The 25,667-nt window shown below is 39.8% G+C and overlaps 1 protein-coding gene and 1 long non-coding RNA gene across 51 annotated transcripts in view; one reads left to right on the top strand and one right to left on the bottom strand.

Moving 5' to 3' along the window:
• Nucleotides 1-25,667, bottom strand: part of RNF38 (ring finger protein 38) — a 146,487-nt gene that overhangs the window by 23,537 nt on the left and 97,283 nt on the right. For 41 of the 50 annotated variants that reach the window (XM_045374462.2, XM_065530350.1, XM_045374466.2 and 38 more), the window contains 2 exons: nt 14,854-15,047; nt 10,040-10,253 (listed from right to left, as the gene is read on the bottom strand). In XM_045374462.2, coding sequence (XP_045230397.2) covers nt 10,040-10,253; nt 14,854-15,047 — 408 coding nt within the window. The remainder of the gene's footprint in view (nt 1-10,039; nt 10,254-14,853; nt 15,048-25,667) is intronic. The other 9 variants (XM_045374472.3, XM_045374473.2, XM_065530355.2 and 6 more) reach the window with 1 other exon arrangement.
• LOC141408636 (uncharacterized) lies at nt 14,873-24,807 on the top strand. The gene is made up of 2 exons (XR_012424566.1): nt 14,873-15,076; nt 24,042-24,807. It is a non-coding gene; the product is annotated as an uncharacterized lncRNA (long non-coding RNA).

The raw sequence follows: 25,667 nt of genomic DNA, 5'->3' as shown, positions 1-25,667 counted from the left end.
TTCTCACAAAACTGGGGCTAAACTCCTCCCTCAAATGACTTGAAAAGCCCAGGGAAATAATGGATTACTATATTAACTCTTCTAGCCTGCCGTATAAGGCAGAATAAAAAGAACTGGAATCATGAAAGCTTGTATATTCCATTATTTGGTCACACTCAAAAACGAATTTTAATTACAGCTAGTGAAACAATGCAAAGTATATTTAAAAACAAGAAATCTCGTTTCCTGCCTAGCCAATCTTACTCCCATCCTACCTGCCACCCAGAGGCAAACAATGCTGATATCCTTCTTCTCTTTCTCCATGAACATACAAAAGCACAATTACACATAAATTGTCATGTTTGTTTTCATTTTCTTAACAGAAATGAGATCATACTACCCTGCAACTTTGTTTTTCCATTTAATACTACATTGCAGGTATGTATGCAAGGGAGTTAAAGGTAACTTGTTCTTTTTGGTACTAGCCAGATATTTTAAGAAACACTCGCTTAACGGTCCTATCATATGGTGTATCAATACACGTTCAAGTTGTTTTCAACTCTTTTGCCAATATAAACAAAACTGAAAAAAATATATTAGTTTGGCCGGGAACAGTGGCTCATGCCTGTAATTCCAGCATTTTGGGAGGCCGAGGTGGGCAGATCACCGGAGGTCAGGAGAACGAGACCAGCCTGGCCAACATGGTGAAACCCCATCTCTACTAAAAATACAAAAAATTAGCTGGGAGTGGTGGCGGGTGCCTATAATTCCAGCTACTTGGGAGGCTGAGGCAGGAGAATCACTTGAACCTGGGAGGTGGAGGTTGCAGTGAGCTGAGATCGCGCCACTGCACTCCAGCCTGGGCAACAGAGTGAGACTCAGTTTAAAATATAAATAAATAAATTTATATGAATGTATTAATTTTTATCTCAGAAGGATTACTAGGTAAAGGGGTGAACATTTTTTAAACTTTTAAAGATACTGCCAAATCATCTGCAAAAGGCTGGATGGAAAAAGCCACACCCCCGACAGTAACATATGAGGGCCCATTTCCCAGGCTCTTTACTCAAAAGTAGATGTATTTGCATTACAAGTATGCTTACCTAAGTGAAAAAATGGTATCACAGCAGGTTTGTGTTAAGTTTGCATTTCTCTGACTAAAAAGGTTGACCATCCTTTAACATTTTATTAAGCATTTAGATTTTCTTTTCTGTCAATAATCTCTATCCTTTGATCACTGCCCCTTAAAGAGGGTTTTGCTCTGTCACCCAGGCTAGAGTGCAGTGAGTGCAGTGGCACCATCATGGCTCAATGCAACCTCCATCTCCTAGGCTCAAGCAATCCTTCCACCTCAAGCCTCCGTGGTAGCTGGGACTACAGGCGCATACCACCACATCTGGTTTGTTTTTTTTTTTTATTTTTGAGAGGGAGACTCGCTCTCTCTCGCCCAGGCTGGAGTGCAGTGGCATGATCTCAGCTCACTGCAACCTCCGCCTCCCAGGTTCAAGCGATTCTCCTGCCTCAGCCTCTCAAGTAGCTGGGATTACAGGTGCCTGCAACCACGTGCAGCTGCAGCTAATTTTTGTATTTGTAGTAGAGACGGGGTTTCACCATGTTGGCCAGGCTGGTCTTGAACTCCTGACGTCAGGTGATCCCATCTGGGTAATTTTTAAACTTTTTTGAAGAGACTCACTTTGAATGTAGAGTCTCACTTTGTTTTCCTGGCCGGTCTCGAATTCCTTGGCTCAAGCGATCCTTCTGCCTTGGCCTCCCATAAGTGCTGGGATTACAGGTGTGAGCCGCTGAACCTGGCCCCATCCATCTTCTACTAGGTTGTCATAATCATTTGTAATTTTCTTATTTAAGAGGTATGTGTAATGAAATGTGCTTGTAATGTGCTTGTTGTGTGTAATGAAAATATTTTCCTAGTCTATGTTTTATCTTTTGATGAGATCCTTTATTTAATGGCATATTTTTGTCTTTTGTGATCCTTTTTTTTCTTTTTAATGTAGCCAGAGTGTAGCTTTAGGGTTTCCTTTATTGATGAGGTTATAAACATATATTCCTATATTTCCTAATTCTTTAGTTTTTTATATTCCATTAGACTTATTTTTGTTTATAAAGTAGGGCTCTAATTTTGCTTGCACATGGACAATTGTATTTGCTCCATTTATTAAACCATCTTCTTGCCTCTACAGTGAAATATCATCTTTTTAAAAATTCATTAAGTACTCACATATTCCTGGATTTCATGCCAATTTCATGCTGCTTTAATTACAGTATCTTACTAGAAGAGTTAGCATCTGGTAAGAAATTCTTCTCACCATACATCTTTTCATTTTTTGGCATTTTCACAGTTATTCTTACGTATAAACTCAATTTTATTCGCTTCCAAAACGCATTAGTGTTATGATTGTACTAAATGTTATGTTATTTTACAAAGGACTGAATTTTATATTAAGATTTTTTTCTTTTTTTTTTTTTTTTTTGAGATGGAGTTTCGCTTTTGTCGCCCAGGCTGGAGTACAATGGCACGATCTTGACTCACTGCAACCACTGCCTCCTGGATTCAAGCAATTCTCCTATCTCAGCCCCCTGAGTAGCTGGGACTACAGGCATGTGCCACTACACCTTTTTTTTTTTTCGGTTTTGTTTTGTTTTGTTTTTTTAATTAGAGACAGGGTTTCACCATTTTGGCCAGTTTGGTCTTGAACTCCTGAACTCAGGTGATCTGCCTGCCTCAGCCTCCCAAAGTGTTAGGATTACAGGCGTGAGCCACTGTGCCTGACCTATATTAAGACTTTTTATATCCAGAAACATTATGCCATTACATTGAATATCACGGTTCTGTCTTTCAAGAAGAAATTAAGTTTTCCTTCAGCACCATAAGACAGGACTGAAAAAACAAAATTAGTTTTCTTCTTCAAAGATTATTATTAAATTGATTTCTCAGTTTATTATTAGATTTGTTCCTCAAACTGTGAAGGTTTTGTTATATTTATAAGAGGTTACTTTTCTTGATTTGCATGTCAAAGCGGATAGTGTTAGTATGAAGATAATTTTTATTTATATTATCTTGAATATATCAACCTTACCAACTTTTAAATTCTAGTATTTTTTAAAAATTTAGAATCTCCTTTCCTAGGTATACAACTACAGGATGAGCATCCCTTATCTGAAATGCATGGGACCAGAAGCTTTTTGGATTTTTTTGAATTTTAGAAAATCTGCATTATACTTACCAAATTCAGCATCTCTAATCCCAAAATCTGAAATCCAAAATGCTTAAACATTTCCTTTGAGTGTTGAGCCGGTGCTCAAAAAGTTAAAGATTTTTAGAGCATTTCAGATATTCAAATTAGGGGTATCCAACTTGAATAAGGTTCAACCCAACTATTATCTTTTTGTGTCAGCAAACTAGAACCTTCAAAAATGTGTGTGTGTACCTATATCCTATATCTGATTTTGATGGAAATGTATGATGAATTTTACAAATAAAACTTGATTTCTGATAAACAGCCTTTATCATAAATACCACCCCCCGACCCCGACCAACTGCACACACATTTTCTTGAGACAGAGTCTTGACATACTGCCAACAGTGGAGTGCAGTGGTGCCATCACAGCTCACTGTAGCCTCAATCTCCTGGGCTCAGGTGATCCTCCCACCACAGCCTCCCGAGTAGCTGGGACTACAGGTGCATGAGACCACACCCGGTTAATTTTTGTATTATTTTTTGTAGAGACAGGGTTTCACTGTGTTGCCCAGGCTGTTCTCCAACTCTTGAGCTCATGTGATCCGCCCACTTCAGCCTCCCAAAGTGCAGGGATTACAGGCGTGAACCACCACGCTTGGCCAAGTATCATATTTTGCTGATTCCAAGACATCAGATTGTATAGTCATTTTTCCCCATACTGAGAAAAATACTTCTATTTAAACTAACATAACAAACACTTGGTCACTTATGAGGTTTTTTTTTTTTGAGACAGTGTCTCGCTCTGTTGCCCAGGCTGGAGTGCAGTGGTGCGATCTCAGCTCACTGCAACCTCCACCTCCCGGGTTCACACCATTCTCCTGCCTCAGCCTCCCGAGTAGCTGGGACTACAGGCACCCCACCACCATGTCTAGCTAAATTTTTTTATTTTTTAGTAGAGACGGAGTTTCACCGTGTTAGCCAGGATGGTCTCGATCTCCTGACCTTGTGAGATGCCCCTCCTCTGCCTCCCAAAGTACTGGGATTATAGGCGTGAGCCACCACGCCCAGTCTGATTGTATAGTCATTTTTTCCCCCTACTAAGAAAAATACTTCTATTTAACTAACAGAACACTTGGTCACTTGTGAATTTTATATATTTATTAGAAGCACTTTAAATGAGATCATACAACACTTGAGCATTCATAAAAAGGAAAATATAAGTGAAATAAAGTAGTTAGTTCTAATAGTTCTTCACTTTCAGAGTCTGACTCTGGTGAATCACTTTTAATTTCAGTGTCATTGTCTGGTTTTCCCACAAAAGGTTCAGTGCCATCAAGGGAGTTGGTGATGCAGCATTTCTTAAAACTATCCATAAAAGAAACAAAGGCTACTTGATGCTAGATTCCTAAGTCAGGGATGTAATTATACAGAGCTTGTCTACTTTTGACTCCTGCTTGGAGGTTTATGTTAAACTCACCTCCAGCCTCACCCCCTAAACACTACCACTTAATCCCATATATGAGTTAACTGCAAGCCATCTGATGCATAGCACAAGCAGTGAAGACTGTGTTACAACTGCTGCTTGGATGACACCAAGATTAGTGTGCCATCAATTTTGAGAAGCATCCATCCCAAATTCGGAGATGTTAAAATATGGAAATAGCACATTTTAAAATCAATGAAATAGGGCCAGGCGCAGTGGCTCATGCTGGTAATCCCATTACTTTGGGAGGCCGAGGTGGGTGGATCACCTGAGGTCAGGAGTTTGAGACCAGCCTGGCCAACATAGTGAAACCCTGTCTCTACTAAAAATACAAACAATTAGCTGGGCATGGTGGCGAGCACCTGTAATCCCAGCTACTCGGGAGGCTGAGGCAGGAGAATGGCTTGAATCCAGGAGGTGGAGGTTTCAGTGAGCCAAGATCGCACCACTGCACTCCAGCCTAGGCAACAAGAGCAAAACTCTGTCTTGGGGGTGGGGGAAGTAGTTTCATATTTCTTTTTAAAAACTTCATTGTAAAATACAAGCAAAGTACCAAAGTACATAAACCATGACCATCAAGACTACCAAAAAAAAAAAAAAAAAATCATCAGATGAACACTCATGTAACCATCACCTAGGTCAATGGTCAATAAACAAAACAGGTGTGGTGGCTCACACCTGTAATCCCAGCACTTTGGGAGGCCGAGGTGGGCAGAACACCTGAGGTCAGGAGTTTGAGACTAGCCTGGCCAATATGGTGAAACCCCATCTCTACGAAAAATACAAAAAATTAGCCAGGCATGGTGGCGGATGCCTGTAATCTCAGCTACTTGGGCAGCTGAGGCAGGAGAATCGCCTGAACTGGAGAGGTGGAAGTTGCAGTGAGCCAAGATCTTGCCATTGCACTCCAGCCTGGCCAAGAGCAAAACTCTGTCTCAAAAAATAAATAAATTTTCTTTAAACTCTCTCAACAATGCTTTGGTATTCCACACAGTGGTTTTAAACTACTTTTGTTAAGACTGATACTGTTCTTTTTTTTTTTTTTTTTTGAGATGGAGCCTTGCTCTGTGGCCCAGACTGGAGGGCGGTGGTGCAATCTTGGCTCACTGCAACCTCCACCTCCTGGGTTCAAGCAATTCTCCTGCTTTAGCCTCTTGAACAGCTGGGACTACAGGTGCACACAACATGCCCAGCTAATTTTTGTATTTTTAGTAGAGACGGGGTTTCACCATATTGACCAGGCTGGTCTCAAACTCCTGACCTTGTGATCCACCCGCCTTCAGCCTCCCAAAGTGCTGGCATTACAGGCATGACCCACTGCACCTGGTCAAGACTTTAATTCTTTAGTATTACTATGATTTTTTCAGTTGTACTTTTTCTTTGAATTTTTATTATGGAGAATTTCAAACATGTTCAAAAACAGTAGAATAAACCCCGTATCCACCACCCAGCCCTCAAACCATTAAGCCATAGCCAATCCACCTGAATATACTGCTCTGTTTCATGTATTTTGTTGAGGCAAATTCCAGGACCCTATCATTTAAAAAAAATTTCAGTATGCATTTCTAAAAAATAAGAACACTTAACCAAAATAGCATTATATATATATATATATATATATATTTTTTTGAGACGGAGTCTCGCTCTGTAGCCCAGGCTGGAGTGCAGTGGCCGGATCTCAGCTCACTGCAAGCTCCGCCTCCCGGGTTCACGCCATTCTCCTGCCTCAGCCTCCCGAGTAGCTGGGACTACAGGCGCTGCCACCTCGCCCGGCTATTTTTTGTATTTCTTAGTAGAGACGGGGTTTCACCGTGTTAGCCAGGATGGTCTCGATCTCCTGACCTCGTGATCCGCCCATCTCGGCCTCCCAAAGTGCTGGGATTACAGGCTTGAGCCACCGCGCCCGGCCAGCATTATATTTTTAAAAGAAAGTTATTTAAAATTAAGCATGCAATCACGTTCGAAATTCCAATTATGTCATCAAATAAAAATAAATGATTTTATTAGAACTTTTTCCCTTTCCTCTCAAACAGAATCAAAAAAAAGCTTTACATACTGCAAATGATTAGTATATCTGGGTTGTTCAGTGTTAATGTATCTTTTAAAAAATTGTTCATGTTCTGTTTGATTCTGGTACTAACAAAACATACTGATTATTGTATATTCATTTTTGTAACATTTTAATCTATTCAATTCTTAATTCTAACAATTATCTAAGATGCTTTGAGATTTTCTATCAATATAATCAGTTTGACTGCAAACTGATTGATGGGGTTACTGGTTCTTTTCCTATTCTTACACATTTTTCTTCTTGTCTTTTCTGCTGGCTTAGCCTATAGAACAATACTGAATAGATACAGTAATAGTCATCATCCTGGTTTATTCCAGGTAGCAGGAAAGTGTTCAAAGTTTTACCTTTAAGCATGTTTGAAGTAGGTGAATTCACTGTAGGTCTGTTTCTATTGGTTTTCAATTATAGCCCTTTTTTAAGTCATGTACTGAGTTAATTCTCTTTATTGCTCGCTGTTCTGGAAAAATTATTGGGGGAATTATTTGAGAATCGGAATGAAGGTTCCTTCTTTCAGGGAGAAATTGCCTCTGTTTTCTAGGCCCCTGAGGTACCCATTACTTTAAATGAATTTTCACTAATTTCAGAGTGATGTGAATTTGGGCTGCAAATTTACTTCTGTTCAGTCTTGTCCTAGTGACCAGATATCCCTTTATTCCAGGTATATAGTGATTTAAGGTACCTGGCATTTTATGTAGGAAGGGTCTCCTATACAGGAAGTGACTCCTTAAACTTAAATAGTCTTTGATTTTTGTCCCCTTTGCCTCCTGACAGACTCAAAATTAAAATTCATGTTTGCTCAAATGAACAAATGCCTTAAGGACAGAACTAGCACCCCATTTTCCCTTAGTTTGGGGTCTGGCAATTTCTTCTAATCTATTAGCCCTTTTGATGCTTTCAGGATACTTATAGTATTTTATCTAGCACACTCAGTTGTTCTCAAGCAAAAGGAATGCTATCAATAAGCCTTCCTACCACGTATGGAAAATTAAAGTCCTTTTTACACTTTAAGACCTTCTAATAAGAAATGATGGTTAGTTTTTATATTTCTTGCACCTATTAATATTTTTCCTTTATATTGTTGATATAATAAATTATCTTGAAAGAGTTCCTAATACTGAACCCATGCAGGATGGGTTCACTATTACGTTATTCTTTTAATACATCACAAGGTATATTAAAATAGGTTATTCCAACAGGTTATTCTTTTTTGACTTTTATTTTTTGTAAAAAATTGCTCTCATACCTTCCTGCTGAAAACAGCCTATTCTTTTCATATACCACTAGCTATGGTTTATTATTTAAAACTTTTTCATCTGTATTCATGAGGGAAACTAGTCAACAGCTTTCTTTTGTTGTAATGTCTATGAAGTTTCATTGTTAAGGTTGTGCTAGTTTCATAAAATATATTTGGAAGCTATCTTTTTCTATGATCTAGAAAAGTTTAAATTGGAATTACCAGTCCTTTAAAGGTTAGACAAGAATTCAGATCTTTTTATTTTTTTGAGACGGAGTCTCGCTCTGTCGCCCAGGCTGGAGTGCAGTGGCACGATCTTGGCTCACTGAACCTCCAACTCACAGGTTCAAGCGATTCTCCTGCCTCAGCCTCCCTAGTAGCTGGGATTACACGTGCCTGCCATCACGTCCGGCTAATTTTTTTGTATTTTTAGTAGAGACAGGGTTTCACCATGTTGGCCATGCTGGTCTCAAACTCCTGGGCCTCAGGTGATCCACCTGCTTCAGACTCCCAAAGTGCTGGGATTACAGGTGTGGGCCACTGCGTCCAGCCCAAGATGTAATTTTAATTTTAAAGACAGATTTTGTTATGCTTTTATAATTTCTGCCATGGCTACTAGTCTGCTCAGGATTTCTAATTCTTGTGTTGTTCTGGTTTTTACATATGTAATGTTTTCATATTCCAATATACACATTCAACACGTAACACTACTACATAAATGAGACCTTGCCTTTTCTGAAATGCAGTCTTTTGTTTCTTTGGCTCTATCACTAACCACCACCCCTCCTTCACTTTAGCCCTTACCTCATAAGCCTAGTACATATTTCTCTATATTTTTCTCTGTGTTCACAGAGTCCTATATACAGTCATATACATACTATGTTTTACAAAATGGGACTCTGTAAACACTTTCCTCCATTTTTTTCAACTTTTTTTTTTTTTCCCCAGTATTTTATATCCACACTTTTATCAGGTTACGGCCACAAATAATGTAAGTTTCCTATGTGATCAATTTTTAAGTGTTTCATGAACATAATAAAAATGCCTGGCATAAGAAGAGTATCTAGATATTTTCTCAATTTGCCACTATGTGTTTTGGTTTATTATTATCTAGTGCAGATGAAAAATGAGATCCTATTCTCATTAGCTTTCTCTGGTAATTTTTTTGGTTTATAAACTCACAAGATTTCCCCCTTATCCTTAAAATCCAGCAATTTTTATAAGGACATGCTTAGACACATGTCTTTTTTTTTTTTTTGACCTCAGAAACTCCACAGAAAAGACCACCATGCAATTGTGGTCTTCATCCTCAGGCTCTGAAGATAGGCAACCCCTCCCCTCAGCTAGTCCCTCAGTTCTTGGCAGGAAGAAAAGGGAAAAATGAATTGTAGCCTTGTACCTGTCATCTCCTTAGAGATCTATGGAAACCTATAAGCAAAGATGTACCCAACTGTCTTGCTTATTGAATTATTCCAGAAGAAACTAGAAGAGGAGGAAACAGGGATATATACTCAACCCACCAGCTGTCTGCTATTTCCTATTAATCTTAAATCAGTAATTTCAAATCAACCATACATGAATTCATTCTAAGCTTTCATAACCTTGTTTTGTTTTTTAATTTTTTGAGACGAAGTCTCATTCTGTCACTCAGTGCAATGGTGCGATCTCAACTCACTGCAACCTCCACCTCCTGAGTTCAAGTGATTCTTCTGCATCAGCTGGGATCACAAACATGTGCCACCACGTCCAGCTAATTTTCGTATTTTTGGTAGAGACGGGGTTTCACTGTGTTAGGCTGGTCTCGAATGCCTAAGCTCAAGTGATGCGCCTGCCTCAGCCTCCCAAAGTGCTGGGATTACAGGCATGAGCCAGCTTGCTGGGCTGATACTAATTCAACTTTCTTCTATGGAAGCTGTGTAGAATTTAAATCTCAATTCTTAAAAGGAACAAGGAACTTAAATAACTTAATTTTAGGTAAAACTAAAAGAAATTTGCAACAAAAAGTCAAAAAAAAAAAATCTGAAACTGCCACAAAATTTCAGCTTCTGTATTTGCAAGACATTCTGTTACTGTACCTGATCATGTATGTCAACCATGACTGCATTCTGCTGGGGTGGATGAGCAGCAGGATGTAACAGACGGGGAGATACATTCGGAGGGTGGAAGGCTCGAGGCTCCTCTATTGCTTGCTGCTGTGCATAAGGGAGATGGTGATAGTTTTCATCTTGACTAATGGAATTATGTCGAGACAGACGATCCCTTCTTCCTCTCTGGCGCCTGACAGGAGGACTGTAATAACGTCAAAAAGAAAGTCATTATGTTTACTGTTGTGATCCATCAAGATTCTATATTGTCTTTCTTTGATATCAATAGTATATGCTAAGGTAAGCTTTAGTATTAAATAACTGCTAAAATTCCCCATCAGCTCTAAAAACTTACAAATTTAAACATAAGGTATATGTTTTATAAAATACTGAAAGCGGGCCGGGCGCGGTGGCTCAAGCCTGTAATCTCAGCACTTTGGGAGGCCGAGACGGGCGGATCACGAGGCCAGGAGATCAAGAGACGATCCCGGCTAACACGGTGAAACCCCGTCTCTACTAAAAAATACAAAAAAACTAGCCGGGCGAGGTGGCGGGCGCCTGTAGTCCCAGCTACTCGGGAGGCTGAGGCAGGAGAACGGCGTAAACCCGGGAGGCGGAGCTTGCAGTGAGCTGAGATCCGGCCACTGCACTCCAGCCTGGGTGACAGAGCAAGACTCCGTCTCAAAAAAAAAAAAAAAATAATGAAAGCAAACAATATTGGTATTCATCTCTGAAAGTATTTAGAAATCACCAGCTACAATTTTTTCTTGAATCCTATGAAATTGCCCTTTTTATAAGTAAAAAATAATCTAATATCAACAATTTCATATAATTTAACCTACCATTTTCTCCCTTTTTAAACACTATAATAAAACGAACTTTAATCTATAGATATCTTGTCGGTGTTCCTCATATACCTAATAGGCACTTTTTTGTCTATTTAGCTAAAACATACATAAGACATAATTCCTACATGGCCAAAATGACACTTCTAAAAAATGAGAAGAGAAAACATGAAATAACCAAAGAACATGTAATTTGCTGACAACTGCAAATAGAAACTGGGTAAACACGCAATGAATATGATTGAGAATATGATTGATAGTATCAACATAAATATTCCAAGAATATATAAAACTTTTAATTATTAGGGGTACACACAAGGTATATACATTTATATAGAATTTTAAATTTGAATTTGTTTGTTGGTCCTGTTGCAGTGGCTCATGCCTGTAATCCTAGCACTTTGGGAAGCCGAGGCAGGTGGATCCCTTGAGCCCAGGAGTTCGAGACCAGACTGCGAAACACAGTGAAACCCTGTTTCTACCCCAAAACACAAAAAATTAGCCGGGCGTGGTGGTACGCACCTGTAGTCCCAGCTACCTGGGTGGCTGAAGTGGGAGAATCACCTAAAGCCTGGAAAGCTGAGGCTGTAGTGAGCTGAGATCACACCACTACACTCCAGCCTGGGCGACAGAGTGAGACCATGTCTTAAAAAAAAAAAGACAGAGGGAGGGAGAGAATTTGCTTACTGAAGTAAGCCACATTTACTCTCCATGTACGAGTCATCTACATAGTTTAATAAAAATTTTATTATGACTAAACTTTCATTTTGTACTTCTCTAAACACAGTTCACCTCCACTGCTTTTTACAATGGCTCAGCACAAAAACAACTTGAAAAAGTACCCTACCTCATTAAAATTGTACTCTACATTGGGCAAAGGAGGTCAAACATCTCCCCTTCTAGGAAGAGCTCCAAGTGTCATTTCAGCAACTTTCTTTACTGAGATTGGTCACTTTTTCCTTAATCTTCCCACTCTGTTCCTCTAAATCTGTTTCTTCTTACTCCTAATTCTCCAATCTTAAGAGAACAAGGGACACTCCTTTATGAGATTAACTCACAAAGGTGCTCTTGATATTGCCCCTCCAGCTTCTTGCTCCATTAATTGTTTCTTCTAACTTTATTTTAAATATAATGCTTTTTGCATTTTTGCTTCAAACTCTACTTACTGTATTATATTGAATTCAAGATGCCCTCCACCTTAGGACTAAAAACTTTTTTTTTTTTTTGAGACGTTGTTTCACTCTTGTCACCCAGGCTGGAGTGCAATGGCACGATCTCTTCGCTCACTACGACCTCCGCCTCCCAGGTTCAAGCAATTCTCCTGCCTCAAACTCCCAAGTAGCTGGGATTACAGATGTCTGCCACCAAGTCCAGCTAATTTTTTTTTGTATTTTTAGTAAAGACAGTTTCGGCCGGGCACGGTGGCTCAAGCCTGTAATCCCAGCACTTTGGGAGGCCGAGACGGGCGGATCACGAGGTCAGGAGATCGAGACCATCCTGGCTAACACGGTGAAACCCCGTCTCTACTAAAAAAATACAAAAAACTAGCCGGGCGAGGTGGCGCCTGTAGTCCCAGCTACTCGGGAGGCTGAGGCAGGAGAATGGCGGGAACCCGGGAGGTGGAGCTTGCAGTGAGCTGAGATCCGGCCACAGCACTCCAGCCTGGGCGACAGAGCGAGACTCCTTCTCAAAAAAAAAAAAAAAAAAGACAGTTTCACCATGTTGGCCAAGCTGGTCTCTAACTCCTGACCTCAGGTGATCCACCTGCCTTGGCCTCCCCAAAACGCTGGGATTACACGCATCAGCCACCACACCTGGCCTTGTTAGCCTTTTGTTTTAGTTTCTGTTTTGTTTGAGATGGAGTTTTGCTCTTGTTGCCTAGGCTGGAGTGCAATGCACATCCGGCTAATTTTGTATTTAGGGTACAGACAGGGTTTCAACATGTTGGTCAGGCAGGTCTCAAACTCCTGATCTCAGGTGATCCGCCCACCTCGGCCTCCCAAAGTGCTGGGATTACAGGTGTGAGCCACCACGCCCGGCTTGCCTTTTAACTGTACGTTTGTTTTATTCACCATAAAATAGGTAAAGACTAACAGCAGGTACTCAGGCCTTAACTTTGAAACAACTATACTTCCTCATGCTTATTATATTTAATAGCTATGAAATAATTTACCTGATAGCCATATACTATCTTAAAAAATATTCCCATGTAATTGGTTAATAAGGTACTGGGTAATGTAAAAGTCTTAATGTCTCACCAGAATATGGCTCAGAGACAGGTTTATGTTGTCTCAGCTGGAACACAGAATGGTGGTTTTAAGATCCCTTCTGTATTAGCCCGCTCAGGCTGCCATAATGAAACATTGCAGACTGGGTGGCTTAAACAGATACTTAATTTCTCAAAGTTTTAAAGCCTAGAAGTTTGAAATCAAGGTACCAACATAGTCGGTTTTTGGAGAGGGATCTTTTCCCTGGCTCTTGCAGACAACTACATCTCACTGTCTCCTCACATGATGGAGGATGAGTTTCCTGACATCTCTTTTTGAGACGGAGTCTTGCTCTGTCACCAGGCTAGAGTGCAGTGGCACGATCTTGGCTCACTGCAAGCTCCGCTTCCTGGGTTCAAGCGATTCCCCTGCCTCAGCCTCCCCCTCCCGAGTAGCTGGGACTACAGGTGTGTGCCACCACACCTGGCTAATTTTTTGTATTTTAGTAGAGACGAGGCTTCACCATGTTGGCCAGGATGGTCTCCTGACCTCGTGATTCGCCCACCTTGACCTCCCAAAGTACTGGGATAACAGGCGTGAGCCGCCACCCCCGCCTTCGGCCCCATGCATCCCTTCTTAAAGGACATTAATCCTGCTGGGTAAGGGTCCTAACCTTATGACCTCATTTAACGTTAATTACACTTCCTTAGAGGTCATATCTCCAAATACAACCACACTGAGAGTTACAGCTTCAACACGTTAATTGGGGAGGGGGGGTTACAAACATTTGGTCCATAACACCTTCCTAACTCAAGATCCTGGACATGCAAACAGGTATCTCACAATGCACTATTTCCTTGGGATAAGAAATACATGACCTCCGGCAACAACTAATGAGGAAGAAACTCATGAAGAAATGCACTCCTCTAGAATGAAAAGACAAGGGCCAAATCCCATTGCCTAAAAGTTGAACTAAACTTCAGTCATCTTTTCATACCACAGGCTCCACAGTTGTTTTTTGTTTTTTTAAATAAAAACAGTGTCTCATTCTGTCACCAAGGCTAGAATGCAATGAACAATCATAGCTAAGGCTCACTGCAGCCTCACACTCCTGGGCTCAAGAAATCCTCCTGTCTCAGTCTCAGCTTGGACTACAGACGTGCGCCAACATCCTCAGCTAAATTTCTTTTTTTTTGGTAGAGACAGTGTCTTGCTACGTTGCCCAGGCTGGTCTTGAACTCCTGGCCTCAAGGGATCCTCCCACCTTGGGTTCCCAAACTGTTGGGATTATAGGCATGAGCTAATACTGTGCCGAGTCTCCATGGTTATATAAGAAACATAATTAAGCTCCTAATTGCCTTACAGGATACAGAAGGAAAAGGAATGGAGTAGGAAAGGGGTAGCTCATTTCTAAGATTTCCATGTATCCTTACAGTTATGAACTACAAAATATGTCTTCTAGTAGTCAAGATTGCAGGCTAGTCCACAAAAATCTGTACCATAAGGTAGCTGATTTCACATATAATGGCATGGATGATTTTAGCCTCTTTCCATTTCTTCATCTGTCAATGATAAGCTAAATAAACTCTTCCTACTGGAAATCTAAGCAACTTTATTTTTCGTAAGTGAATATACGTGTATGTGTGGTGATGTGTTTATGAAATGCCTACAGAAAAAATGTTTTCTGATGTTAAATATACTCACAAATCTACCAATGGAAGAAAACTTAAGAAATAAATTGTAATCAACTAACCTTCTTCTGTTGCGTGCAGGTGTGTTGCATCGTTCCCCTGAGAAGTGATGTTGGCTTGGTCGAACTGAAGGGGGCTGCCTATTTGATGTCATCTCCCATGGTCGCATTGGTGGTGAGGGAGCTGGTGATGCTGATGTATAATCAAAGACTGAATGAGAGAGGCGCTGTCTCTTGGGACTTGGACTATCTTCACTCTGCCAATGCAACAAAATGGATCAACTGAGTAAGACCTTTTCAGGATTTCACATTACTGCATATGTACAGGTTAAGATGTACTTAACCTGAAATCTAAAAATGTAAAGCAGGGCAAAAATATATGCTATCAATTAAAATTTAAAACCTTTTTAAAATGCTGGGATGGGGTGGAACAGGGGAGGGAGATGCACAGTAAATGGTATCAAGTGAAAAATGAACTTTGTTTTTGAAAACTCATTCTAAGGCAAATGAGGTAACCACATATAGGGTATATAACAGGATAATAAAACTTTTGTGAAGTACTTAACCTTCTCTTTAAATTCTCAAATCACCTGAAAAATTACACTACACTACAATCTCCCATCAATAAGGCATCAATTTTCAGCTGTGAGTTCAGCTTAGTAGGAGATATAATTTGAGTAGGTCCTCGATTTGATTCTAAATCACACTCCTCTCCCTCCTTATACCTGTTTAGGCCACTATACTTATTTTCTTTAAAGAGAGCTACATGGGGCCGGACACGGTGGCTTGCACCTGTAATCCCAGCACTTTGGGAGGCTGAGGCGGGTAATCACTGGAGGTCAGGAGTTTGAGACCAGCCTGGCCAACATGGTGAAACCCCATCTCTACTAAAAATACAAAAATTAGCTGGGTGTGGTTGTGCATGCCTGTAATCCCAGCTACTTGGGAAATTGAAGCAGGAGAATTGCTTGAACCCAAGAGGCGGAGGTTGTTGTGAGCTGAGATCAGGCCATTGCACTCCAGCCTGGGCGACAAGAGACTATCTCAAAAAAAAAAAGGGGGGGGGGCGCGGGGAGTTACACGGATAAAGTAAGATTTATATTAGACAGATAAAGTAATAGCAGATTTACATCATCGGTTCTTAACTAGAATATCACAGCAGTTCAGAAGTACTTTAAAGTTTTCAAGGGTCCCAGCATGGGCTTACTAGCTACAAAACTGATACGGATCACTTAATTGCATTAATAGTCCAGGGTTCTCCACCTGACTCAATTTCCCAAATGAGTCTACCCAAAACTATCAAAGTTACAAATTAACTGAAAATTTGATAAGGCTGTGTTTTCTAATAGAACGTCTACCTCCAATCTATTACTGCAAGTTCTAATTAGTTGGGCATTACAGTACTTTTGGTTACAAAATAATTAGTACCTGCAGCTACCATAAAAAATCATCTTAAAACATTGTAAAAGTATATGGGATTACAAATTAGTGTTAAATTTTAGATAAGCATATAAATCAGAACTGATTATTTAAGCTGAAAGGAATGAAGCTTAAATTGGTAAATGGCTACATTTGATCATTCCAAATTACTTAGCAGAGGTATTCCAAAAACCATGTCATTTCCCTTCTACATTTAGGAGATATTATAATCAATTTTATTATCATTATAATTAAAATACAAAATACAAAAGCGTGCTGTTCTAACTTTCCTACCACCATACTAACCTTATTTTCTCCCTAGATTTAATTGTACAGTCGTCCCTCAGTATCCTAGGGAGGTGGTTCCAGAGAACCACTCCCCCATACCAAAATCTTAAGACGCTCAAGTCCCTGATATAAAATGGTGTTGTATTTGCATATAACGTACACACATTCTCCCATATACTTTAAATCTCTGTATCACTTAACAATATCAACACAATACAATGTAAATGTTTTATAAATAGCTGTTATACTGTATTTTAAAATTTGTATTATTCTGTATTGTTGTATTGTTACTTTTATTTCACTTTTTCTGAATACTTCCCACCCGTGGTTGGTTCAATCTTTGGGTAAGGAACCACCAACTAATCTAGTAAAAGTACACTTATTTTCATCCTTTGATTTTAGTGAGAAAGTTAGTTCTTATGTTCTGATAATCCTAAAACTTAAAAAAATGGTAAATTAACCACTGAAATTTAAATATTCCGATTTTTTTAAAAAAGGTAGAACAATCAAGACCTGACAAACCTGCACATGAACTACATGAGCCCCAGAAACAGGCTGGCTCCACAACTGGTGAAAACAGATTTGATTAACACTGACTTTTTTTTTTTTTAGACAGAGTCTCGCTCTGTCGCCCAGGTTGGAGTTCAGTGATCTCAGCTCACTGCAAGCTCCGCCTCCTGGGGTTCAAGTGGTTCTCCTGCCTCAGCCTCCCAAGTAGCTGGGACCACAGGCGCATGCCACCATGCCCAGCTAATTTTTTGTATTTTTAGTAGAGACAGGGTTTCAACTTGTTAGCCAGGATGGTCTTGATCTCCTGACCTCATGATCCACCCACCTCGGCTTCCTAAAGTCCTGGGATTACAGGCGTGAGCCACCGTGCCCAGCTTAACACTGACTTTTTAAAAACAAAATGCTAGTAACCAATCATGATCATTAGCTTTTCATACATATCCCACATTGCATATCCTACCCTGAAAAGCCTAATGTAAGCTAAGACACAGAACTTTGAATTCTAAAAATTCACTACCTAAAATGGAGGAGAATGCTACAGATCCTCATGATAAATGTCAAATGACCAGAGAAAGCCCTTAGGTTATAAACCTTTATGTATTTTCAGTGATGTTCAAATTGTGGGCTAAAAATGTTATTTTACAAGACATGCAAAGCTTTTAAAAGTAGAGGTAAGGAAAAGTGACTGTGAAAAGTTACCATCACTTCTCTTTGTGCTGGATGGTGAAAGACAAAGAATGGGAAGTGAAGGGAGCTATTCATTAGAGTACTACTTTTCTTTTTCTTTTTCCTTTCCTTTTTTTTTTTCTTTTTGAGAGGGAGTTTCGCTCTTGTTGTCCAGGCTGGAGTGCAGTGGCCTGATCTCGGCTCACCGCAACCTCTGCTTCCCGGTTCAAGTGATTCTCCTGCCTCAGCCTCCCGAGTAGCTGGGATTACAAGCATGCACCACCATGCCTGGCAAATTTTCTATTTTTAGTAGAGACAGGGTTTCTCCGTGTTGGTCAGGATGGTCTTGACTCTCGACTTCAGGTGATCTGACTGCCTTGGCCTCCCAAAGTGTTGGGATTACAAGCGTGAGCCATTGCGCCGGGCCAGTAAGTTTACTTTCTAACTCAAAGTCATAGGAAACCACAATGACTAAAGACAGGAAAACATTAAAAAGTAGTTTGCTATATGCAATATGATTTCATCACTTCCCTTATCAATTTTAGTACTCTAAGGAACTTCAAAGAAATTCTCACAGTTTCCAGAAAAGGGAAGGGGTAGTAACCTACAAATAACTAAGAATTAGATTAACATCAGACTTCTCATAGCAAAAACAGATGCTAAAAGTTCTCTGAGGGAAACGAACATTGAACCTAGAATTTCATACTCCAATCACACTATTAATCTAGCGTGGAAGCATAAAACACAACTTTTGTCAGATATATCAAGACCCAAAGGTGCTCCTCGCATAGCAGAAAATCACTTGATGTGTGCTCACAACATTCCCTCTCTCTCTTATTTGAAGCTATTACACAACATCCAGTAAATGACAGAAGTAAGCCAGAGAGTACACTGAAATGAAATTCCAGGAATGGTAGCAAGTTTGGAAATTCATCATTCCACATTAGAACAAGAAGTCAGAGGGCTCTGAGAAAAATGCCCTAAATAGAATCAAAATGTATGACTGAGAACTTGGAAGTTATTAATAAAATTTAAGCAGATGGCTCTTTGTAATAAAAAAATATACAAAAGACAATCAGTCCAGGAAAGTCAATGAGGAATGCAAATTCATCTGACCTTGTCATCTAAAGCATTCTTTGAATGAAATGGGTAGTCAGAAGATTACATTCACTTCTCCATGGGCCAAACATGCTCTTGGTTCTGCAATGAGTAAATACATGGATGTTCCTAACATGATGCGAAGTGTTTACTGGTTTCTGATAGTTAAAATCAATCGAGGATAAGGCATGAAAGATCACTACTGTAGTCACAGAATAGAATGTAAGTATAAACTTTGTTAACGTAAACTCTAACAGTTTCTTGGTGATAAAATCATGGACATTTAGTGAAAATCAAAATACAAAAATCTAAAAGTAATGGCTTAAACATAACAAACATACTTTTTTGTTTTTTGAGACGGAGTTTTGCTTTTGTTGCCCAGGCTGGAGTGCAATGGCAGGATCTCGGCTCACTGCAACCTCCCCCTCCCGGGTTCAAGCGATTCTCTTGCCTCAGCCTCCTGAGTAGCTGAGATTACAGGTATGCACCACCACACCCTGCTAATTTTGCATTTTTAGTAGAGATGGGGTTTCTCCACCTTGGTCAGGCTGGTCTCGAACTCCCGACCTCAGGTGATCCACCCGCCTTGGCCTCCCAAAGTGCTGGGATTACAGGCGTGAGCCACTGCACTCGGCCTTTTTTTTTTTTTTTTTTTTTTTTAAAGACAGTCTCGCTCTGTCACTGAGGCTGGAGTGCAGTAGCACAATCTTAGCTCACTGCAACCTCCACATCCCAGGCTAGAGAGATCCTCTCACCTAAGCCTCCCAAGAAGCTGGGACTACAGGTGCACACCACCATGACCAGCTAATTAAAAAAATTTTTTGGAGATACGAGGTCTCACTATATTGCCCAGTTTGGTCTCAAACTGCTGGGCTCAAGAAATCCTTCCACCTTGGCCTCCCACAATGCTGGGATTACAGGTGTGAGTCACTACGCCTGGCTAACAAACATACTTTTAAATGCATTGCTAAATGCAGGGGGAAAAAGGGAAATCATCCATGACTCACAAACTGAGGAAAACTGAAAACCAAATTTGTATTTTTGATGCTCTCAGGAGGAACAGAAGATAAGGCCTTATGACTGAGACCCCTACATGAAGTAGTCAAAACTTCCTAAGTAGTACACTTAAAATAAAAAGGAAGACAAGAAAGAGTCATCCCAGTGGAAAAGAGAAGGAAACGTTAACAAGGAAATGTCTGCTCTGTGTTGACTTTGAGTGGAAGTGGGTTTCTCTCGTGAGAACTCAAACTGGTTCACTCCTCACACCATATTTGGGGTTCAGATTTTCACAATCTATGCTGTCTGTGAACCTCTAAACGTAAAAATATAAAAACTCATCCAGAACTATGCTACCACAAGGACTCTTTACATGAGTAAATACAAAGCTGATTCTGGAAGGATATTCCCACTGCTTTTGTAAACTAAAAATAAAATCCCCCCAAATGACTGAACTGATTCTCTCTTGATTACAGAGACCCCAGAGAAACTAGAAAAATTGAGTTCTTGGCCTTGACAGAAAGGCAGGCTAGATACACCTCATTGTCTCTCTCCATCCCCTGCTTTTGGAGTTCGGGCAAAACTGACCAGCATTAATGTTAAAATAGAAATTATAGGACCTAACAGAATGGACTCTTTGTGACAATAAAATACCAAATTAAAAACAGGACCTAAGACCAAGCCAGACAAGGGTTAACTCACACACCCCTACAGGTCACTCTAACCCAGTGTACTGGTTAACAGACTTTCTTATAAGATTCCCTTCTGCTGAATCCAAATTTTTAGACAAAGCTTTACTCTTTCAACCAACTGCAAATTAAAGAATCTCATCTCTGAATCCACCTAAAATCTTTAAGACCCCACTTCAAGATATTCCGTGTCTTTTCAGTCTGAAACAATGTATACCTTCTATGTATTGATTTATGACTTTGTAACTCCTGCCCCCCTAAAACTGTAATTCAACTTTAGTGGGCACATTTCCTTGGGACCTCTTGAGACTGTTTCCCAGGCCATGGCCACTCATATTGTTTCAGAATAAACCTCTTTAAAACATTTTTGGCCGGGCGCGGTGGCTCAAGCCTGTAATCCCAGCACTTTGGGAGGCCGAGACGGGTGGATCACGAGGTCAGAAGATCGAGACCATCCTGGCTAACATGGTGAAACCCCGTCTCTACTAAAAAATACAAAAAACTAGCCGGGCGAGGTGGCGGGCGCCTGTAGTCCCAGCTACTCGGGAGGCTGAGGCAGGAGAATGGCGTGAACCCGGGAGGCGGGGCTTGCAGTGAGCTGAGATCCGGCCACTGCACTCCAGCCTGGGCGACAGAGCAAGACTCCGTCTCAAAAAACAAAAAAAAAAACAAACAAACAAACATTTTTACAGAGTTGGGTTTTTCCATTAATACCTACGCCAGTAGTTCTCAAACCTTTACATGCTTCAGAAACACCAGATTGCTGGCCCCCCTCCCCAGTCTCTAATTCAGAAAGTCTGGACCAGGGGTCCATCAACTGTCATTTCTACTATTATCCCAAGTGATGATGCTTGGATAATTTAGATTTTGAATTATCAGGCAGTGAAGTTCTTTCCCTCCTCTCCTTGCTGCTTCTGGGCCAGCACACCAACTTTTCAAAGTACCAAGTATTGACAACTTAAAATTCATAAGATGTTGATTCAAATCTGGTACAAGTACTGTCTCTATTATTTAATAATATAGAACGTTGTACAGATATTACAATATAGAAAACTGCTACAGATTTAGGGATCAAGGGAGGTAAAAGAGGTCACAATGGGAGGAAGGAAGGAAAGGCAGGTTTTATGCTTAGCATTAAATCTGATAAAAATGAGTCTTGGAGTACACCTCTATTAACACCAAACCATTTTTATTACCAAAACATCAACAGAAGTGAAATGAACCTGAGGCAGGCATAAGAATGCATTCCATAATTCCAGATGAACAAGTCAGAAGTCATTAAAGGCTAAAGAAAAACAATTTTATATGTAACATATATCTTGGGTTTATATATATCAGCAAGTCTTAGAGACAATAGGAGATGCTGAGCCAGACAAACTTTTCCCAAACAGAAACAGGTTCCAAGTTCTACTCAGTGACTACAATGTGCCTCTAACGGCAACCACTAGGGAGCCCTAAGGACTTCCTTCCCAAAGCAGCAAAGAGGAAACCTGTGTAGGGGAATGGAATTTCTCAAGAACCTGGTCCTCTTTCTAATCAGTCAGAAGGACTACTCTTCACCTTAAATTTACAAATAAGCACAGCATTAGTTAAGAATCTTCAATTCTCCTTTAAACTCCCAGACTTTCTCTACTTGCCTTAATTATCTTTAACAAAAATGAAGTTTCTTATTCCACAACTAAGGAAAAACAGTTAAATGCAAAGGGCCCAGGAAGAGCAAACTCTCACTAAATTTTATTCATTTTAAATAAATGTGAAAACACTTAGAAATCAACACTCTATATAAGCAACTTGTTACTAAAAAATTAAGACAAGATCCTTTTTTGTTTTGCAGAAGATGGATATAAGCTGGGGAAAGCAGAAAATTAATAATTTTATATTTGGATCACATAATAGTTTACAAAATGACTTCTAACATTACCTCATTTTATTCTCCACAAGCTGAGGATTTTATTTTTAAACTATGTCCAGATAATATGTACAACGTGTTTTTTTGTTGTTGAGACAGTCTCACTCTGTTGCCAGGCTGGAGTGCAGTGGCGCGATCTTGGCTCACTGCAACCTCCGCCTCCTGGGTTCAGGCAATTCTCCTGCCTCAGCCTCCCGAGTAGCTGGGACTACAGGCGTGTGCCAGCCAATTTTTGTATTTTTAGTAGAGACAAGGTTTCATCATGTCAGACAAGATGGTCTCTTATCTCTTGACCTCATGATCTGCCTACCTCAGCCTCCCAAAGTGCTGAGATTATAGGCATGAGCCACTGCGTCCGGCCTAAAATGTGTTTCTATTAGTGAAACTGAAACTTTTTAAGGCAGTTCAGTAAACATACTGCCTTGAACTACATAATGTACCGTCTTATCTCACATAGGACTTTCATTTGATGTATAACTCTTATACTCCTCAGATCACAATTTTGCAATGAAATCCAGTCTCTCAACCAGACAACTAATATATTCTCCTGAAATGTTATTTTACTTGCAGACATAGAAGAAAAAAAGAGGGTTTGAATGTTGTTTTCAAAAGTTACCATAAACATGCAGAAACAAACAAATTTTGCTCTTTGATATGATCCAAGTTTGTGTTTTTTTTTAATGGAAGCCCAAAGAAAATAACAGTCTGATATGCAGTGACTGCTCCGAAAAGCACTCAAGTAGTATAACATATTGCAATCATATCATAATGAATAGCAATACGGTATTTTCCTATCATTGGCTATAACTGCTAGTACACCAAAACACAGGAACTGTAAATAAAGCGGTTTCCTAAGTCGAAGGAGGCCTACATGGCTAGTATTTGAGTAACAAGACTGGGTGATGTTATATACTGTATTTTTCACAATTCCTAATTACACAAAACATCATTGGTTCACAAAAACTAATTTAGCTTGATGCTACAATTGTAGTTATCACTATATTTCTACCAGAGTACTAGATTCTACTCATGTATCTGTAACTATAATAATTTTAAGCTATAATTGTAGATAAGAGGCTAAAATAAAAAATCTAAAGTATAAACATTAAACCATTGAAAACAGGAAAGATACTATCACAACCTGAAATCAACAGATCCTTTGAGAGATACCCCACCTGGAGGTGTTCTGTAAACAGCTGAAGCTCAGAGGATAGGAATATAAATTTAGAAGTGTTGGTATACAGACAGATCATAGTTCATGAAACTGCAGACAGAGACAAAATTGCCCCTCAAAAGTTTATGTAATGAAAACAAGGCCCAATACTGAACCCTAAGAATCACCAACATTTAATGCTGGGTACTTGATTAGGAAAGGAGGGTGGAGTGTGATGGAAGCCAGTGGAAGGGGGTTTCAAGGTGCAGGATAAGGGGCTGAAAAATATCCACCAGATGTATTAGGTGAGTGCAAAAATAATTGCAGTTTATGCATTGTTGGAATGTGCCATTTGTATCGGAATACATTCTAAAATAAATGTGGCTATGTTACATATCATTTTAATGGGAATGTCTCACTTTATGTTCTTTATTAATGACTTATTACTTGCTATTTATGTTTATTTTAGACTAGGGAAATGATGTTAGACAAAAAGCAAACTCAAGCAATTTTCTTATTTTAGTTCAAGGTGGGTCATAAAGCAGCAGAGACAACTGGCAACATCGACAATGCATTTGGCCCAGGAACTGCTAACGAATATATGGTGCAGTGGTGGTTCCATAAGTTTTGCAAAGGAGGCGAGAGCCTTGAAGATGAGGAGTGTGGCCCGCCATCAGAAGTTGACAACGACCAATTGAGAGCAATCATCGAACTAGCTGATCCTCTTACAACTACACGCGAAGTTGCCGAAGAACTCAATGTGAACTGTTCTATGGTATGGCCGGTTGGCATTTGAATCAAATTGGAAAAGTGAAAAAGCTCGGTAAGTGGGCGCCACGTGAGCTAACTGAAAATTTAAATTAAAAAAAAAAAAAAATCGTTTTGAAGTGTCATCTTCCCTTATTCTACACAAGACCAAGGTACCATTTCTTGATCAGATTTTGATAGGAGACAAAAAGTGGATTTTATACGACAACCAGTGATAACCACCTCAGTGGTTGGACCAAGAAGCAGCTCCAAATCACTTCCCAAAGCCAAACTTGCACCAAAAAGAGGTCACGGTCACTGTTTGGTGGTCTGCTGCTGGTCTGATCCACTACATTTTTTTTTTTTTTTTGAGACAAGAATTTCGCTCTTGTCATTCAGGCTGGAGTGCAATGGCGTGATCTCAGCTCACTGTGACCTCTGCCTCCCAAGTTCAAGCAATTCTCCTGCCTCAGCCTCCTGAGCCACTGTACTGTGCCCAGTCACTACAGCTTTCCGAATCTCTGTAAAATCATTACATCTGAGAAGTATGCTCAGCAAATCGATGACGTGCACCAAAAACTACAATGCCTGCAGCCAGCATTGGTCAACAGAAAGGGCCCAATTCTTCTTGCCCAATTCGTGCACGTTGCACAATCAACGCTTCAAAAATTGAACAAATTGGGTTACAAAGTTTTGCCTCATCTGCCATATTTAGCTGACCTCTCGCCAACCAACTACCACTTCTTCAAGCATCTCAACAACCAACTTTTTGCTGAGAAAAGGCTTTTACAACCAGCAGGATGCAGAAAATACTTTCCAAGAATTCGTCCAATCCTGAAGCAGTGATTTTTATGCTATCAGAATAAACGAACTTATTTATCGTTGGTAAAAATGTGTTGATTGTAATGGTTCCCATAATAAAGATGTGTTTGAGCCTAACTATGATGATTTAAAATTCACGGTCTGAAACCAGAATTACTTTTGCACCAATCTAATACCAACACAGAGGTCTCTGACAGAGCTAATTCTTTCTAATATGATTTGCTATCTCTTATGGCATATTCTCCCCTTATGACAATTTTCACAAAAAATTTTCCCCCTTTTCTTCAATAATCTTCCATATGAATTTAAAAATAATTCTGAAAGTTCTAGAAACAAAATTCTGCTGATATTTTGGGTGGAAATTTCATTAAGTCTACAAATTTGCCAGAATATAGATATTTTCATAATAATTTGTTTTCTCTTTCAGAAACCTGGCATATTTCTCTATGTGTACAGCTTTTCAAATTTTAATTCACCTAATTTAACTTTAGCAAATTTGTTGAGGTGTTTGAACCAGAGTGCCTCCATATTGAACAGGGGCGAGGTAAAATAAGACTGAGATCTGCTGGGCTGCAGTCCC

This window comes from Macaca fascicularis, chromosome 15 (genome assembly GCF_037993035.2).
Source record: "Macaca fascicularis isolate 582-1 chromosome 15, T2T-MFA8v1.1".
In the NCBI taxonomy this organism is placed as follows: Eukaryota; Metazoa; Chordata; class Mammalia; order Primates; family Cercopithecidae; genus Macaca; species Macaca fascicularis.
This window is presented reverse-complemented; position numbering and strand designations above follow the sequence as displayed.